The sequence below is a fragment of the Girardinichthys multiradiatus genome, chromosome 6 (assembly GCF_021462225.1).
Source record: "Girardinichthys multiradiatus isolate DD_20200921_A chromosome 6, DD_fGirMul_XY1, whole genome shotgun sequence".
NCBI classification, from domain to species: Eukaryota; Metazoa; Chordata; class Actinopteri; order Cyprinodontiformes; family Goodeidae; genus Girardinichthys; species Girardinichthys multiradiatus.
In genome coordinates this window covers 513,801-533,888 of record NC_061799.1, presented here as the reverse complement: position 1 = coordinate 533,888, position 20,088 = coordinate 513,801, and the positions used below count along the sequence as shown (strand labels likewise).

Sequence of the window (20,088 nt, the reverse complement as noted above, 5' to 3'; positions counted from 1 at the left end):
AAGTAGTCAATCAATTGCACCAGTTAATCATCCACTGTTCATGACGCTTATTCATTTGCGGAGTTTCAAATTGGTCTTTATTTATTGTGTATTTTTCTTTTTCTAGGTCATAGCCTTATCCAAACAACAAGGTCTCCTTCACTCCCCTCGGTCTGAAGATGGTGGTTCTATTCGGTACAGAGCACTGGCAGACCAAGATCCATCTCCACCAGCTTCTACCACTGGGGCAATCGGCATTGGTGGAGGTCTGTATTGTATACTACTTGTACACTATTCTCTGGCGGTGTATAACACCAAGATTTATTGCATAAGGTCTAAAGGGGGCAAATATAGTTGGTGAGAGGCTGTTTTGCCTGTTTAAATGGAGAAAGAAATTATCAATTTAAAAAGTTATTTTGACTATAGTAATATTCACTATAAATCTTTGCGAAATTATGTTAAAATATTTCCTGTTTTTAGTAGTCTTTAAAAGCATATAGATGTGAAAAGATAGAGCCAAAAAATGCATTTCAGACAGTTTTATGCCACCTGCTCTGTTGTTTATGTTTACAATAGATCATAATTTCCTTGGCTTATATTTTTAGGAGGTGGTTTGGAAAGAACTGGCAGTATAGTTCGTGTAGAAGCTCACCCAGAATCCAGACAAAGACCTGTGGTGAAACCTCCAAGTATAGATGGCAGTGGCTCATGGCGATGGAAACCGCCCGAACAAAGAGCATCCCTGCGACAGTCAACTTTTGCCCTCAATGACCTCAACAGACACACAGACAGCTGTGATTCTCTGAGGGATGGCGGCTCAGTGGATGGAAGGAGGAGTGTGACAGGGACTGAATCAGAGAGCGAAGGTGGAGGGGACGTCGGGGGAGGCGGGGGAGGAGGCATATACACCAATCATCCACGTGTGGTGCACCCTTTGCAACCCCAACACCCAAATAATCCTAACAATTACCAGCACCTCAATTTTAATCCCAGCAATCCTAATAATCCAAGCTTTAACAATGCTCATCCTAATTTTAACCCCAGCTCTACCAATTCCAACATGTCTTTCCCTTCCACAGTCACTTTTGCTCCTCCCTTCCACCCTTACCCCCAAGCAGTCACTACTATTAGGGTCACACCAGTGGAAGCTACAGCTGCAAGCAGTGACGGAGGTTCAGACTGCCAGTCGGTAGCCTCATCCAGCCGTGAGTCCACTCTTAGAAGAAAGGGCAGTGCCAACATCGTCCATGTCCAAGACCGAGGGCCCACCCCGGATCTCTACAACAATCATCGCCCCAGTGATGACAGCAATCGCCTTGAGAACGAGAGCAGCAGCCGTTTCCATGAAAACCTTCGAAATTTTCAAGAAAATCCAATCCAACCTAACTTCCCTAACAGGCAGATGCAGGCCGTGTTTGGCCGTCCAAACCCAACTCCTCCCCCTACTCTGCCCCGCCCCCTCCTCACTCACACTCCACCTCCTACTTTGGGGCTGGCCTATAAGGAATGAGTCATCCGTCTGTACCCATGTTTTAAAAAATTTATTTATTTGGAGGAATGTGGAGGTATATCTATCCACCCTCCAGGATCAACTCACAGGGAAATGGTGGAAATTATTTATTCTCCCACAGCAGTGAAAATTCAGCCAGCTATTTGTTCCGACTAACACCAAAAGTTGTGAAGTTTAGGGCCTGGGCTCTATGTGTAACAGTTTGAGTGAATTTTTTCATTATTTTTGTTATGATTTAAATTTAGATTTTTTTAAATCAAAGCCTATTGGAAAGGCTGGATAACTCATTTGAAACAATTGCTTCATAGGCACATGGACAATGGGCTAAATAAACTGAGGACCACCTCACTCATCTCATAAAGAGAGATGGTAATCTTTGAGGGAACATGACCACAAGGATACATTTAATCTCAACCTGCTATCCTCTACCTGCAAGATCAATGACGATTGGATTAAGAAATTATCATTTAGAGATTTCTCAGTTTTATACTGTCACTAAATAAACCAACAACATGGGAACTTTACAGAGTTTACACATGATCTTAGACAGATATTTACATTCTAGGACCATCCCTGTGATGTTTTTGTATATAATGTCAGGTCACAACTCTGAAGGAAATAAACCCCTAATCTTAAGTGTGAGTGGGCACAGTGCTGAGTCCAGTCAGAGCAGTATATTATAGGTGACTGTGGTATTGTGTTTGTGGCGGCAAAGATCAATATCATTAGTTACATATTGTGTTAAATATATAATAAAAAATGTTGTCTTTTTTTCCTTTAAATGCAACGTTTTAGTTTTGTGCAGTATTTAATTGATCCTGATGTGTTGTCGGTGCTTTGGCATGTGAAGTATGAATGATCGAAGCCCACAGAAACAACACTAAAGGCCAAAGATTACACATTCTGCATTATTTCAAGTAGGACCCAATGCTGCAACAGCAATTTTACAATTTACTCCGTATCTGGATCAAAAAGTAGAATTTCACAAGACAGAGAGTTACAAACTGCACTTTACAATTTAGAAAGATCTATTTTGAACATATTACAACTTACTATAACACATTTTTATTGTAAAAATCTATATATAGTTTAGGGGACATATTATTACAGATAATGAAATGTTTTTTTAGTCTTTATCATTCCATAACCTTGCTCAATGCCTGATCAAAATCTAAGATCAATCGCTATTTTTTTAGCTGTCTATAATTTTGGATCCTAAAAAGGTTTTAGACAAATCATGCTTCTTTGTTTATTGCACCCAAATAAACAAGACAGTTGATCTTTAAAGTAAGTCATTTTTATATTAATCAATTTAAAATTATTTTAGGGTTTATTTATGTGCTTTAACCTTTTTGTTATAACAATATAATCACAATTGCTTTTAATGCATTTCATTATTATATAACAGCACATATATTCATACAGAAAAATGTTAGTACACTGTGCCGAACCAATGCAGTGTTGCTTTAAACCTGTAAACATAAAGAACATTTATGAGTGGAACTAAGGTGTCCAACTAAATTTACTACTACGCAACCTTTTTAAAGTAACACATGAAGCGATATAAAAAAGAAACAGCTATTGTCAATCTGCAGCTGTTATTGGGTGAGAGGCGGGGTACACACTGGACAGATGACCAGTCTGTCACGCAACACAGAGACACATAGCACAAGCAACCATGCCCACACACACACACACACACACTCATATTTAAGGGCAATTTAGAGTAATCTTTTGACCTGACAGCCATGTTTTTGGCTTGTGGGGAGAAGCTGGAGTACCCAGAGAGAACCCACGCATGCACAGGAAGAACATGCAAACTCCATGCAAAAAGACTCTAGGTCTAATTTGAACCCAGGACTTTCTTGCTGCACGCAACAGTGCTACCAACTGTGCCATCATGCTAATCCTAACAATAATTACAATTTACCCCCTTTATTATAAGTTTTTACTCTACATTTATTAGGTATAAATCCTTCTGTGTTTTTTGGAGCTTAATTGTGTAAACTGCCAGTAATCCAGCTCATTAGACATAGAAATTAGCTGCTCTCACATTCCTGTTTAACTCACTGCCCAAGTGCCATCAAAAGAAAACAAATATGGCTGTCAGCTGGTCTTACAGCTGTATGTTTCATTTTTTTTTTTTATGAAAACCTGTTTGAAAACACAACTGTCATGTTTGGATTGTTTAAAATTTAAGAAAGCACAGTTACAACAGCTTACAGTTAAAACCAGATATTTAATGAAACTGTGTAAAACACTTCATCTTCTTTTCTCACTGTCTGACATAAAATCAGATGATACCTTTCCTATTTTTGGTCAGTTAGGGTTATCATAATCATTAATGAGTGAGATAAATTTTTAGGGATTTGTGAAATACTTTAAATTGAAAGGTTTGTATACCTTAGTATTTGGTGGAATAGCATTTCAAACTGTATGGCTTGGGTGAAATGTTTCTGGTATCCTTTCTCAATTCAGTTCAGTTTATTTATATAGAGCCAATTCACAACAAATCTCTCAAAGTAGTTTTCAAAAAAAAAAATTCAATCTAATCATGCAGACAGATTCCACGTCAGTTGCATACATTCCAGATTGATCCTAGTTATCAAACAATGCTGTCAAGTTCAGTTTATTTTTCCAGTTGGTCAGGTTTTCTATGTAAGGAAACCCAGCAGATTGCATTGAGTCATTCACTTGCAGTAATTACTCCTGGGTGAGCCCACTCTTGCTACGTTGCATGCATTGCTTGCATTGTGTTGTTGACTTTGCAACAGTCCTTCATACTAAGCATGCATGTAGTGATAGCGCAAAGGACAACTCCCCTTAAACAGGAAGAAACCTCCAGCAAAACCTGAGTCATAGTGCATTCACACTGTTTGTCCAGTCCAGGTAAAGAGAGAAAAGTCACATTTGGGACAGTTTGCTTTCACACAGAGATTTTTTAAACCGGACCAAACAAAACAAAAACGTAAAAGTTAATGGCAGTGGTAGTCTCTTTAGTAGCTTTATCTTGGAGAGAAATACAGTTTCAAAGTCTAAAGGATGAAAGAGAGCACATACAGTTAGTCACAGTAGAAGCTCAGCCAGAAACTATGTTTAGGAGACAGACAAGGTTAAACAATGAAAGACAGGGCCAAGTGTGTTATCTATAGAAGGAGAACATTAAGTTGTTGTGAACAGTTGCTCAGCTTATGCACACTCCAAAAAAGTGTCACAGCTAAACAGAACACCAGGCCAGATGTAGCTTCTATGGAGAGAAAAAACAAAGAGAGAACATGAAGTTAAAAGTTGTAGTAAACAATGTAACAATGGAGAGTAGTAGGAAAATGTTGCAGAGTGAGGGAAAGTGGTCATTATGTCCTCCAGCAGCCTAAACCTATAGCAGCATAACTACAGAGATAGCTCAGGATAATATAAGCAACTTTAACTATAAGCTTTATCAAAAACTCATGGACTAAAACTGGGAGCTGGTTCTACAGGAGAGGAGCCTAATAACTAAAAGATCCGCCTCATTCTACTTCTAGAAACTCTAGGAATCACCAGTAAACTTGCAGTTTGAGAACTAAGTGCTCTGTTAGGAATATATGGAACAATCAGATCTCTAATGTATGATGGAGCTATATGATCTCTCTTTTTAATATTCATCAGAACTCTTGCTGCAGCATTTTGAATCAGCTGAAGGTTTTTAACTGCATTTTGTGGACATCCTGATAGTAAAGAATTACAATAGTACAGCCTTGAAGTAACACATACATGGACTAGTTTTTCTCACTATATGACATTTAATCATTAATGATTTTTACTATTTGGTATACACATCAGTTCAGTCTTAGAATAGTTTGCTCGATGTTTGCCCCTTTTCTCTGACAAAAGTGGTGTAATGTTTGTTGACTGCCTTGCTCACACTGCTTTATGGTTCTGCCCACATACAGGGGTTGGACAATGAAACTGAAACACCTGGTTTTAGACCACAATAATTTATTAGTATGGTGTAGGGCCTCCTTTTGCGGCCAATACAGCGTCAAATCGTCTTGGGAATGACATATACAAGTCCTGCACAGTGGTCAGAGGGATTTTAAGCCATTCTTCTTGCAGGATAGTGGCCAGGTCACTACGTGATACTGGTGGAGGAAAACGTTTCCTGACTCGTTCCTCCAAAACACCCCAAAGTGGCTCAATAATATTTAGATCTGGTGACTGTGCGGGCCATAGGAGATGTTCAACTTCACTTTCATGTTCATCAAACCAATCTTTCACCAGTCTTGCTGTGTGTATTGGTGCATTGTCATCCTGATACACGACACCGCCTTCAGGATACAATGTTTGAACCATTGGATGCACATGGTCCTCAAGAATGGTTCGATAGTCCTTGGCAGTGACGCGCCCATCTAGCACAAGTATTGGGCCAAGGGAATGCCATGATATGGCAGCCCAAACCATCACTGATCCACCCCCATGCTTCACTCTGGGCATGCAACAGTCTGGGTGGTACGCTTCTTTGGGGCTTCTCCACACCGTAACTCTCCCGGATGTGGGGAAAACAGTAAAGGTGGACTCATCAGAGAACAATACATGTTTCACATTGTCCACAGCCCAAGATTTGCGCTCCTTGCAGCATTGAAACCGACGTTTGGCATTGGCATGAGTGACCAAAGGTTTGGTTATAGCAGCCCGGCCGTGTATATTGACCCTGTGGAGCTCCTGATGGACAGTTCTGGTGGAAACAGGAGAGTTGAGGTGCACATTTAATTCTGCCGTGATTTGGGCAGCCGTGGTTTTATGTTTTTTGGATACAATCCGGGTTAGCACCCGAACATCCCTTTCAGACAGCTTCCTCTTGCATCCACAGTTAATCCTGTTGGATGTGGTTCGTCCTTCTTGGTGGTATGCTGACATTACCCTGGATACCGTGGCTCTTGATACATCACAAAGACTTGCTGTCTTGGTCACAGATGCGCCAGCAAGACGTGCACCAACAATTTGTCCTCTTTTGAACTCTGGTATGTCACCCATAGTGTTGTGTGCTTTTCAATATTTTGATCAAAACTGTGCTCTTACCCTGCTAATTGAACCTTCACACTCTGCTCTTACTGGTGCAATGTGCAATCAATGAAGACTGGCTACCAGGCTGGTCCAATTTAGCCATGAAACCTCCCACACTAAAATGACAGGTGTTTCAGTTTCATTGTCCAACCCCTGTATGTTCTATGAGACTAAGATCAAAGTGATTTCTCTAAAACATTGACTTTAATCCCCTTAACCCACTTTGCAACTAATTTGTCGCTTCTATTCGAAAGACCCATTTGTGCCTGAACTTTAAGTTCCTGGCTGATCCTTTGAGATTTTACCTTAATATTTCCACACAACATTCTTTCTTCATCATGCCAGTTATTTTGAGAAGTGCAACCAAAAAGCCCACACACCATTATGCTGCTACCCTCATACTTGATAACTGGCTTGAAGCTTCCCCCTTTTTCATTAAAAGGTAACAGTGGTTATTATGGCCAAGCACTTCAATTTTAGTTTCATCAGACCACCAAACATGTCTCCAAAACTTAAAGCATTTTTGCTGAGTGCATTTGCAAACTGTAATATTTTGTATTTGTATTTTGATGTAAAGGCATTTTCCTCTGAGTAACCTTTCAGACCATGTTGGTACATGACTCATGTTACAGTTGAAAATGGCACTCTTTTACCAGCTTCTACCAGCATCTTTACATGGTGTTGTTATACAGTTGTTTTTACAGTGTATGTAAATATCTGGTTTTAACTGTATTAGCTTTGTCAGAAAATAGACAGAATATAGTAGGTATGCACAACTATTGCTTTGTAGATATCTAAAGGATTTCTGTAGGCCTCTGCTCAGATGTTAGTTTACATGGTATGAAGATTTGGCTGATATTTCAGGTGATGATGAAACTTATTCGATAATAAAACACAACTGGTATGCATTGATGTGTGTTTCAACTTAATACATAACGGTTCAAGGAGTGGATTAGACATGCTAATATTTCAGCATTTATTATACAGTGGCCATTATTTTAGGAGCATGGTTGAATGTGACATATATTTAACAACTACTCAGCTAAGTGTAGTCAAGGATGGGGTTCAAATATCCTGATCAATCAATGAAAAAGCACATAGTTGCACTCACTATTGACCGGGTTTGGTGTGCAAAGTAATTTATAAAACATAAGTTCAAGAAAACAGGTGGATTCTAGGGACCTGAATCTGAATTGGTAAAAAGAAGGATAAAAAGGCATGTTCATTGTGTGATAAATGGGTATTCTGTATTTGAGTTAGAGCTCCTACACACTGATTACAGAATGTAGTAAATCCTTAACGATTTATTAAAGTCGTGGCAACATAGAGAGAGGTAGTGGCAGCGTATCATAGATCCTGGGAGGAGCATGAGGTGATGCATGGTCAAGGTACTAGCAGGTGGATAGGAACACCTCCTGTTGGAAGAATACTTAAGTGAGATAAAAGCATGTCATAGTTCTCGTGGGGGCATGGGGAAGTGCAGTGGCAGCTTATTATGGGGAAGGGCACCGGGTCCCAGGTGGCAGCGTGGGGAGCAGGGTGGGAGCGTATTTGTTGTTCTGGGGGGAGCATTGGGTAACATGTTGGCAGTGTATCATGATCATGGGTCCTTCTACATAAGAGTTGTGTCAGGTTGTGGCCAGAGGCATTAGTGGGATCTTGTATGTATGTGGGAGTAATGTTAAGGTGCTCATCTTTAGTGTGTGATAAACATCTGGGAAATGGAAAATTGCAGAGAAAATCTGTTTGAAAAGTACTAATATCATAGCCGCATCATGAGGAAGCTTATATATTTATTCACCAATTCTAATAGTTCATCCAGTGAAATCGGGGTTGGAGCAAAGCTTTCTGTGACGCTTTCACTGAACCAATATTTGTTTTCAAATGAGTAATATGAACAAAATACTAAAATAAAGACGGGACATCATTATGCAGATGACAGAATGTAAAAAGGAAGTGAATTTGTCTTAAAACTTTAGGAACCTGAAAGTGTTCCAGTTTGTTCACAAATCAAGAAAGTATTTTGAGAAAAAGGTAAAAATATTATTATTTCCTTTTATGACTATTTAGTTGATTTTTTTTTATGTACTAGATACAATACTAACATTGTGGCTGTGCCATAAAAGAGCACCACCATCCCTTGTATTTTTCTCTGTGTTGCATTTAGGAACTACCGTATAATGAATGTTAGCAACATACAATGCAGGCGAGGATGAACTATTCCAGTTTAAGTTCTAATTATTTCTCAAAAAGTGCAATTTTACCAAACATGTAATTCTAACATTTATAAATTCATTCATTCAGAGTTGTGCTTACTTATTTTTACATGAATATTATAAGTGATATGTAATGGGAAAAAAACAATTTTTGGTGCTGTGTCTCCAGACTGTGCCGTTATAACCACTGCAAAAAAAAGAGCAAACCAAGAGTACCTTTTCTAAAACAACCTTTCATTCGGATCTCTATAGGTGAAAAGTAAGAGCGTAACTGTTTGTTTTACCAGTCACAATAGGAAGGTACAAAGTTTTTACATCACACAAAAGAAATCCAATGTTTTTGAAACATCAAACCTTGGAACCTAGGGCATCACTCGCGGTGTCATTAACTTTAGCTTGTACAGTTTTTAATAAAGTTGGTAGAAGTCATTTAAATTAGGAATGAATGCCTTGTGTCATGATGTTGTCATGTGTTGCTGACTCATCAGATGAGCTGCACCAGCGTGCACATATACATATATGTTGTCTGTTGACAATAATCACAAGTATCTTAACAAGGAAAAGAAAAAGGAGAATGTAATTCATTTAAAACTGCATGTGTGCTCACCCCACACAGAATGTGCCATTAATGAGACTGTCAAACAGCCAAACTACAAAAAGAGAAGTACCCGAATGTGTATATTTGTTTATCCCTGTGTATAGTTCTGCAGACAGGAAAGTATATTTTGATAGATGTTACTGAATGTAATTTTAATCAAATACATGGTGTTGTCTAGTCTGGTGCTGACATTTATTTTAGATAATTGCTCAGCACCAGAATCTCTAAGGGTATTTGATCATATTTGAAATTTCACTTAGTTTCAGGTTGTACCCATAGTTGTAATTATATGTGTGTTTGGCAGGATGTTTTTGAGAATATCCAAGCTTTAACAGTTACTGTTTAATTTAAATAGGAAATTGATTTTGAATCCTGATAGTTAGTTGAAATCCTTGAAATTGAGTTTCAACCTTACTTTGGTCATGCTTATGTTATAGCACAGTACTCGTACTCATAGCCTTCCACTTCATCCGGAACTGGGTCACTGAGCAGCAGACTCAGTAGAGACGCCCAGACTTCCCTCTCCCCAGACACATCCTCTAGCTCCTCCAGGGGGAGCCCAATGCATTCCCAGGCCAGCCAAGAAACATAGTCCCTCCAGCGTGTCCTGGGCCGTCCCCTGGGCCTCCTCCCGGTGGAACGTGGCTGGAAAACCTCCACGGAGTCGTGTAGGAGGCATCCGATACAGATGCAGAGCCACCTCAACCGACTCTTCTCAATGTGGAGGAGCTGCGGCTCTACTCTGAGCTCTTCCCGGATGGCAGAGCTCCTCACCCTATCTCTTAGGGAGTTCCTGGCCACCCTGCGGAGAAGGCTCATTTCAGCCGGTTGTATCTGAGATCTGGTGAGGTGAGGGTAGGAACATAGACCAACCGGTAAATCTTCACCACAACAGTCCGGCAAAGCATCCCCATTATTGCGGCAGCCGTACCGATCCATCTGTCAATCTCCCGCTCCATTCTCCCCCCATTCGTGGACAAGAGCCTGAGATACTTGAACTCCTCCACTTGGCTTCCTCCATGGCCTCTGACTTGGAGGAGCTGATCCTTATCCCATGCACTTCACACTCAGCTGTAAACCACCCCAGTGCATGCTGCAGATCTTGGCTAGAGGAGGCCAGCAGGACCACATCATCTGCAAAAAGAAGAGACGAAATCCACTGGTCCCCAAACCAGACCCCCTCTGGCCCTTGGCTGCGCCTAGAAATCCTGTCCATAAACGTTATGAACAGGACCGGTGACAAAGGGCAGCCCTGCCGGAGTCCAACATGTGCCAGCAATGCGGACTAAACTCCTGCTCCGCTTGTTCAGAGACCGGATGGCCCCTAATAAATGGACCCAACTCTGTACTCCTGGAGCACGCCCCACAGGGCACCATGAGTTACATGGTCGAATGCCTTCTCCAGGTCCACAAAACACATGTGGTCCAGTTGGGCAAACTCTCATGAAACGTCGACCACCCTGTAGAGGGTGTAGATTGGTCCAGTGTTCCACAGTGGGGACTAAAACCAAACTGCTCCTCCTGAAGCTGATGTTCGACTATCGGCTGGACTCTCCTCTCCAATACCCTGGTGTAGGCATCAGGGAGGCTGAGGAGTGTGATCCCCCTGTAGTTGGAACACACCCTCCGTTCCCCTTTTTGTGAAGGTGGACCACCAGGCTGGTCTGCCAGTCCAGAGGCACTGTCCCCGACCACCACGCAAGATTGAAGAGGCATCTCAGCCACGACAGCCCCACAACATTCAGAGACTTGAGGTACTCAGGGTGGATCTCATCCACCCCTGAGACCTTGCCATTGTGGAGCTTTTTAACCACCTCGGTGACTTCAGCCTGGGTGATTCAAATTCAATGATTAAAGAATCCAACTCCAAATCCCCAGTCTCTGCTTCCACCATGGAAGGCGTGACGGCAGGTTTGAGGAATACCATTATGCTTGAACATAGTGTTCATTATGGACAATCCATGACTGGCACAGAAGTTCAATAATGAAACACCACTCGAATTCAGATCGGGGAACCCATTCCTCCCAATCACAGTTTACAGTTCATATGCTAAATGTAGTTGATTTCATCTTCCATTCATTCACACTATGGTCTGCTAGCAGTTACCTTTGGTATGCTGGAAAGACATAAAGGTTTATTCTGTGCAAATCTAAACATTTAACTTTTTAATACCATCTATTGTTCTAGAGTTAATCACACTGAAAGTGAATGGTTCAGAGAAAATTATTTAATTACTACACATTTCTACTACTTATTTTTCTGTTTTTTCTTTCTATGACTATAAGTATTATGTAGATATTTCTCCTAGTGTATATGAACTGGCTAAATTTGACTGTTTGCCATAGCAACAATGTGTACTCACACTGTGGGCACTGACTCTACAATCAGGCCTCTAATGAGCTGGGAGGGAATTGTTGTAGCTGTTCAGTAACTGTCCGAGGGCTCTAAGAGCAGTCAAATCCCATCTACACCACATAGCTTTTGAATTTCCCTTTGTGTTCAGACAGGTTTAAATGCTGAACAATTATGGTGTGATTTGTCTTGGAAATCGGTGCTTGGATGTGGGACTGACCCCGGGTTGAGCACGTTCTCTTTACACTTCAGGTAACCAGTGGGGTTTGCTAATTGTTTTGTTGCTAACTAATATTAGCAATACTGGCAAATAACATTGTTTTTCTCTCCATTTTATGAATTGGCTGAAGAAACACGTTCACATATAGAAGTTGTCTTGCACTATATATGCCACTGGTTGAATGTGATACAGTTAAAACGCTAATAAACAGTATGTCTGCTACCTTCACTGCATTTTATATGCAGCCATATGGGTAAGTGCACTTGGGGCTGCTCTGCAACCACTGACTTTCCTAATGAAAATTCTTGGATTCATAAAAAAACAGAGTTCGATCACTGTTGGTGTGTATTGCTAATTTAGGTACCACTGGGTTTCAGATTTGTATCTTGAATGTGATGCAGCATTTCCTTTATCAAGACACTGCCTCTATACTGTTAAAGACAACTATCCAAGCCTGTCTCACACAAATCCAACATGGTCCAAATTTGCATTTCTAAAATGTTGCTCCTGTAAAATATTTTTGAACCTTTAGTGTAGTTTTAGCTTGTTTTTATCACATATTTAAAAATACGAGCTGTTTATACAATTGCTTTGTTGTTTTTATTGCTGACATAACAAACATTTGTATCTTTATACTTATCCCTATAAAGTGTTTATAGCCCAGACTGGAGGGTCAGTTATAGGTCTGCAGTCAGTGCTAATGTTTAGCATAGACTACTAGAGATTCCCAAATGACCCAGAGTTATTCCACTTCTCTTGGTTCCATGTAGGTTCGCTCATTGTTTCACAGTCCAAAATGTTAGCCAGCCTGAACGTGTTCATTCTGATAGTCACCCATTATGAACTGTATGTTTGAAATGATCAGTACGGATGTGTGGGAGCTGTTAAATGCATTTTTTCACTCATTCCAGAAAGTGAAACTCATTACTGTTTAGATTCATTACATGTAGAGTAGAATATTTTAAGCCTTTATTTATTGTAATATTATTGTGTATGGCTAACACAATAAAAAATAAGTGTCTAAGAAAATTAGAATATTGTGCAAATATCACATATTGGAAACTCAAGATGTCACACCTTAATCAGCTAAATAACCAAACCTGCAAAGGTTTCCTGAGCCTCTAAATAGTCTCTCACCTTGGGTCAGTAGGCTAAACAGTCATGATGTCCAGCAGACAGTCACTGACACCATCCACAAGGAGGATAAGCCACAAAAGGTCATTGCTAAAGAAGCTGGTTGTGTACAGAGTGCATCTTCATAGAAAGTTGAGTGGAAGGAAAAAGTGTGGTATGAAAAGATGCCCCAGCAACGTGGATAATCACAGCCTTGAGAGGATTGTCAAGCAAAACCCACTCAAGTATTTGGCGGAGCTTCAAAAGGAGTGGACTGGGGCTGGAGTCAGCACATCAAGAGCAATTATGCATGAATGAAACCTACACAGGCTACAAATGCTGTACTCCTCGTTTCAAGCCTTTTTTTGAACCACAGACTGGACTGTTACTCTGTGGTCCAAAGTTTTCTTTTCAGATGAAAGTAAAGTTTGCATTTCAATTAGAAACAAGGTCTCAGAGTCTGGAGAAAATGTAGAGAGGCATAGAATCCACATTGATTAAAGTCCAGTGGGAAGTTTCCACATGATTTGCGGTGTCATGTTATCTGCTGCTGTTGGCCGACTGTGTTTTCAGAAGTCTAAAGTCAGAGCAGCCATCTACCAGGAAACGTTAGAGCACTTCATGCTTCAGGATTTGGCACCTGCTCAAACTGCCAAAGGAACCGAAAGCTGGTTCAATGATGGTGTTACTGTGCTTGATTGACCTTCAAATTGGTCTGATCTAAACCCCAGAGAGATTCTATAAAGCATTGTCAAGAGGAAAATGAGAGACACCAGACCCAACAATGCAGATGACCTGAAGGCTGCTGTTAAAGCAACCTGGGTTTCCATTACACCTCAGCAGAACCACAGGTTGACCGCTTCCATGCCATGCCACATTGAAGCAGTATTCATGCAAAAGGAGCCCCAACCAAATATTGAGTTCATGTGAACATACTTCAGAATCCTGACATTTCTGTTTAAATATCATTTTAAAGGTCTTATGTAATATTCTGAGACACTGCATTTTGGGTTTTTCGTTATCTGTAAGCCATGATGATCAGAAATATCATCATGGCTTACAGATTATGAAGAAATAAGGGCTTGAAATATGTCAATCTGTGTAGTAAATCTATATAACATGAGTTACACTTTCTGAAAAAAGTGACAGAATATATTTAACTTTTTCTCAATATTCTGATTGTCTATTTTTAGATGTATCTGTATATTTCCAAAATCATTGTATAATGTACTCTTCATTTATTTTACATATGTATTTTGTGGCTTATGCTTTTGACTCAAAACAATAAGAATTTTATAGTGTCTTTATATAGAGAATCATGCTTTCAGAAACAGAAACAATTGTTGGTTGATTTTAATTTATTGTACATTCTTGGAATTAGAACATTTCTTTTCTCCAAATTACAAGATTCCCCATAATTACCGGTTTTTCATACATAGACTCAAAATATTGTTAAGAATTTCTTTTCTTACTTACTTCTGTGAGCGCAGTGTGCTGTGTCATGTAGAGATAAAAGGCCTCTTCAAGTCAAGAGGTTTCAAGTTATCTCTACTGTTATTTGCCAGCATGCAGACAACAGTGTGTTTTAACAGGAGAACTAACTCAGACATTGAACTGGGATCAAAGTCAACCAAGAAATATGTCTGAAAGCTCCTGAAATGATGACATCTTATCCATACAGTGACTTATACGTTTGATGTGTCACATGAAGACATGTACTGACCAGCTTAGAGAAAACAGAGTTGTTTCTACGTGCAGCAGGATTTAGGCTAGCAGCTATATGTGGAGGGCTAATTGTTTATGTGACGAATAGAATTAACTGTAACAAATGTACTGACACTGATCACATACATCAGCAAAATGTATTGATAATGACAGATATCTTAAAGTTTCTGTTTGGCAGTGGTGTTTCTGTAACAAAATAAAGGTTTGATATCAAAATGACATTGTCTCTGTCTGTTTCTGTTTATTTTCTCTGTTCTGCATTTATTTAGAACCTTATTTTGTTTCTGCAGAAAAGGAAATTTGTTATGAATACTGAAACTCCATTACCAGGAGAAGTTACAGTCATTTGAAAAAAGTAACAACACCCTGGTATTTCTGAAGTTTTATATAAAACTAAACCAAGACAAAGTATTTTGTGTTATCCTTGATTTAATAAAGAACGAACTGACAAACAAAAAAGTCAAGTCAATGAATACTAAATAAAATAAAGTACATCCCTGGATTTAATAGCTTTTTCAACTTTAGCAGCAGTAACTTGATCAGATAATTCCAATGTTTGAACATAGCACTCTCTTTTTCACCACCCCTTGTTTAAACTCTTTTTTAGTTCACAAAGGTTTTCAGTTCCAGGCATGATGACCCCAGACTTTCACTAGGCTATGGCTGCACCTTAATTCTTTTCTCATCCAGCCATTCTGTTGTAGATTTGCAGCTCTGCTTGGGATAGTTGTTCTAAATTTAACCTAGTTCAGTTTATTTATATAGAGCCAATTCACAACACGTCACCTCAAGGCACTTTACAAAACAAAAAGGTCAGTTCAATCCAATCATATAGCCAAATTCAGAGTCATTTACAATGCATTAAAGTTCAGTTTATTATTCGAATTTGTTAAAACGTCTATCTAACGAAACGTTTGATAGACTGCATTGAGTCTCTGACCTGCAGCATTCACTGTTACTGGATGAGCATGTAGCAACAGTGGACAGTTGCTTGCATTGGGTTGTCGACTTCTCAGCAATCCCTCATACTGAGCATGCATGTAACGACAGTGCAAAGGAAAACTGTCTTTTAACAGGAAGAAACCTCCAGCAGAACTAGGCTCAGTGTGAGCAGTTGTCTGCCACAACTGACTGGAGATTTGAGAAGACAGAGCACACATACAAAAAAAAACACACAGAAGCACTGACCAAGGAGTACTTTCTATGTTAAAGAAAACTAAAACTTAAATGGTAGTAACAGCTTATATGGTTGCTGAGAGAAGCACAGCTAAGCAGATAAGCTCTGGGCCAGTTTTCAAGTTTAAAGGATGAAAGAGAGCATATACAGTTAGTCACATCAAAAGCTCGTCCAAAAGCTATGTCTAAAAGAGAGACAGAGTTAAACACTGACTGATAGGGCCAAGTGTATCATCTATAGCAAGAGAACCCAGACCAATTAATATCTACAATTCTTTTAAATATCTAACACTTAGCTTTCCTAATTGAAATTGCAAAGCACTAAACCATTTCGGTTTGTTGTTTGATATGGTCACCGGGCCTTACTCTCACATTTTAGATCGGTTCTCAGATTTCTAATCTGATTTAGTGTTAAATACTGATAAGGTCATTATAGTGGGGGATTTTAACATTCATGTTGACACTAAAAGTGATAGCCTAAACGTAGCCTTTAATGCTATTTTAAACTCCTTAGGCTTTGCTCAAAACATTCGCAGACCTACTTACTCATGTCTTCATACTCTTGACCTTGTGCTGACATATGGCATTGAGTGTGAACAAATAACAGTTTCCTTATAACCATGTCTTGTCTGACCATTTTTATAACCTTTGAGTTTAATTTAACCAAGAACTCTGCGCCTGAAAGAAAATTTCATTATAGTATATCTTTATTAGATAATGCTGTGACAATATTTAAGGAATTTAATTTCCTCAGTATCACAGAAAAACACAGCAGAGGGCAGCAATTTAATTTCTACCCTTCCGTAAATTGATGGCCTTGTTCACAGTGTTACTTCTTCAATATGTGTGGCATTAAACAATGTGCCCCCTTGAAAAGGGGATTGTCTTATGTGTTGTCTTATTCATAGGAGGCTGGCACCCTGGTTTAATTCAGAGCTGCGTACTTAAAAGCACATCGCTAGGAAATTGGAGAGAAAATAGGGCTCCATACATATACAGGAGACCTACTTAATCTGGAAAAATAGCCTACTAAACAGTGTATTTTTCATCAATAATAAAGAGGAACATACGAATGATTCATATTCAGTTGTCAAACTTGTCATCCATTCCCTCAGCTCTCATCAGTAATGACTGACTTTATGAAATTCTTTATAAATTAAATTGATTCTATTAAAAATAAAATCATTGAAATCCTCCTTTACATAATTACTTTCTCCTCAGTTAGTGAGGCAGCATCAGAGGTTACTGTAGAACCTGATATATGTTTGGACTGTTTTGATCCAGTTGAGCTGTTTGCGTTTTTAAAAATATTAGCTTAATCTAAACCTTCCATTTGTATGTTAGACCCAATCCCAACCAAATTATTTAAGAAAGTGTTGCCTTTGATTACCAGCCCCATTTTAGATTTGATGAATCTATCCTTAGTACCACTAAGTACCACATCAGTACCATGGACTTTTAAGGTTGCTGTAATTACAACATTACTTAGGAAACCTTCCCTCAATCAAGATGACCCAATAAATTACCTACCTATATATAATCTTCCTTTCCTATCTATAACTCTTTAAAAAACAGTTACAAATCAGGTGTACCAGACTAGTTTAAATCTTTGTCCATTTGTCCAATAGGTTCCAGTTTGTTCATGTAAATGATAAATCTTCAAACGCTAGGGTTACCTATGGAGGGTCACAGGGTTCAGTGCTTGGGTCAATTCTCTTTAATACATATCTGCCTCCAATAGGTAAAATTATCAGATAGCATTGGTTAAACTTCCACTTTTATACTGATGATACTCATTTATATCTATCCAAAAATCCTGATTAATCAAATTATTCAAGCAGACTACATGCATGTATTGAAGACAAAAATATCTGGATGAATTGAAACTTTCTGCTTTTAAACTCAGACAAGATAGAAAGTTTTGTCTTTGAAAAAAACTGCTTGGTTATTCACTTAATCTGGATGGCATTACTTTGGCCTCTGGTAATAAAATAAACAACCTATATAAATAAACTTGACTTGACTTGACTTGACTTGACTTGGTGTTGTTTTTGACCAGGACATGTCATTTAAGTCCCATATTAATCAGGTTGTTAGGATTTCCTTTTGACCTCCAGAGCATTACCAAAATTAGAAATATTCTGTCCAGGGGTGAGTGAAAAACTAGTCCATTTGCAATGTCAAGGCTGTCAAGGCTAGACTACTGTAATTCTTTTCTATCAGGAAGTGCACAAAACACAGTCAAAAGACATAATGACAATTTTTTTCTCACTTTGCTGTATTGCACTATCCTGTGTTTCATTGTTGCATTGCTGTTATTGTAGTGTTGCACATCATGTTTTTTCCCCTCTTCATAGAAGAGCCTGGCCTCCTGTTTATCTATGTTTCTCTCCTATGAAGCCACGAAAGAAACTACTACTGCCATAAATTTTTAACTTTTCTTTAACATCGAAAGTATTTTTATATCAGTGCCTCTGTGTTTGTTTGTGTGTGTGCTCTATCTTCTCAAACACCCAGTTGGTCGTAACAGATGGCCGCTCACACTGAGATGGGTTCTGGTGGAGGTTTCTTCCTGTCACTACTGCATGCTTAGTATGAGGAATTGCTGCAAAGTCAACATCCCAATACAAACCACTGTAGTCACATGCTCATCAAGGAGGAGTGAATGCTAGAGAATTTAAGTACACCCTTTCATCAAACTTTTTGACAGGTGGGTGGGACTTCCGGTGAGGGCGGGATTTCCGGTGGGGGGCATATGGGCGCCATGTGGTTGCCACGTGGGCAGGAGGTCACGTGGTCAAGCAGGTGGTGTGTCCAAGGGGGGCGTAACAGTGGATGCTGATTGGTTGTCGTCATTAGGGGCAATACCTTAAATGAGTCAATTAAAACACAGGGGTGTGTATGTTATAAATAGAACAAGACAAATATGGTATTATCGGAAACTGTTTGGCATCAGCACCAATTAAAAATAGAGGGGGTGTGTTTGTAAGCATCGTTAAACCTTGAATAACCCAATGAAAACAATAGGGCGTGCCTTAGTGTTTACTTTAAATACAGAGATAAAACTCTGCACTTTACATGCAGCATTCGTTGGAAAAAAAAAGGACACCCGTTCAACAATGGCTAGAGTTAAGAGAGTTTATCGTCAAGCGGAGGAGAAACGCAACGCGTGCCAAGATGATGATGATGAACAAGCAACTGCATCATATACTTCCTCAACGGAGATACCTATCGGAATTCCCGTCGTGACATACTCTACCGATGATGAGGATCCAAAATCAACTTCAACAACCATGGTTGAAAATCAGACCTCGGTTCGGCCAAGAGGTATGTCAGTTCTGTGCGAAACCCCAGTGACCGTCTACCAGTATTCATCCCGTGAATTGAATGCTCCTAAGAAATCAACATACTACATCTGCAGGGTACAAAGACCCCCGTTCAAGACTCTGCAGGAAGAATGGTCTTTGGAGCCATATGGCCTGGTTGGCAGCTGGGGTTATATTTTCATGTATGAAATAGGAGAGCTTTGCCTGTATCAATTGGATCAAGACGAGGTATTTAATGGATCACTGGCTCTGTGTACACTCACCCACAGCGACTGGGCTGTGTTAAAGCTTGCAATCCCGCACCTTAATGATAGCCCTGAAACAGTCTCAAGGCAGGAGAGGGAGAAAGAAGAAGAAGAAGAAGAAGAAAATGAACTGTCTCCTCGACCTGTAAAACGGGCGAGAATGTTTCATATACCATCCGATGTTGAAATAGCTGAGAGAGAACCTCTCTTTAGCGCAGTGTGGGGGTCAAAAACCACAGCAAATGGCCGCTGGTCTTTTCGGGCAAGCAGACGCAGGAACAACCGGACGAGTCCCTCAGATCTGTTTGTGTTGGAGGCTTTCAATCAGGACTGCGGCGTATTCAAGACAATGCTGGCTCTGCCGTTTGAAGCTTGGGCAGAGAAGATGAGTGAAATTGGACATCGTCTTTCCGACCTTTTCCAAAAGTCACGAAGTTGGATCGATGTCATGTCAGTGAAAAAAACGCTGACGTTTCCTGTTTTACGTTTAGAACGAACCCTCTTCTGAGGACACGCCCCTTCCTATGATATATATACGGGGGGATAACTGCAAGCTCACAGACACTGAGAATCGTATCATGAGA

At 39.7% G+C, this 20,088-nt stretch overlaps 1 protein-coding gene across 1 annotated transcript in view; it reads left to right on the top strand.

Annotated features, from left to right (window-relative positions):
* Nucleotides 1-2,271, top strand: part of LOC124869526 (phospholipid phosphatase-related protein type 4-like) — a 64,176-nt gene extending 61,905 nt beyond the window's left edge. The window contains exons 10-11 of the mRNA XM_047367415.1: nucleotides 107-245; nucleotides 585-2,271. Of these exons, the coding sequence (XP_047223371.1) occupies nucleotides 107-245; nucleotides 585-1,489 (1,044 nt within the window). The 3' untranslated portion in view covers nucleotides 1,490-2,271. The remainder of the gene's footprint in view (nucleotides 1-106; nucleotides 246-584) is intronic.
* Nucleotides 2,272-20,088: the final 17,817 nt, after the last annotated feature.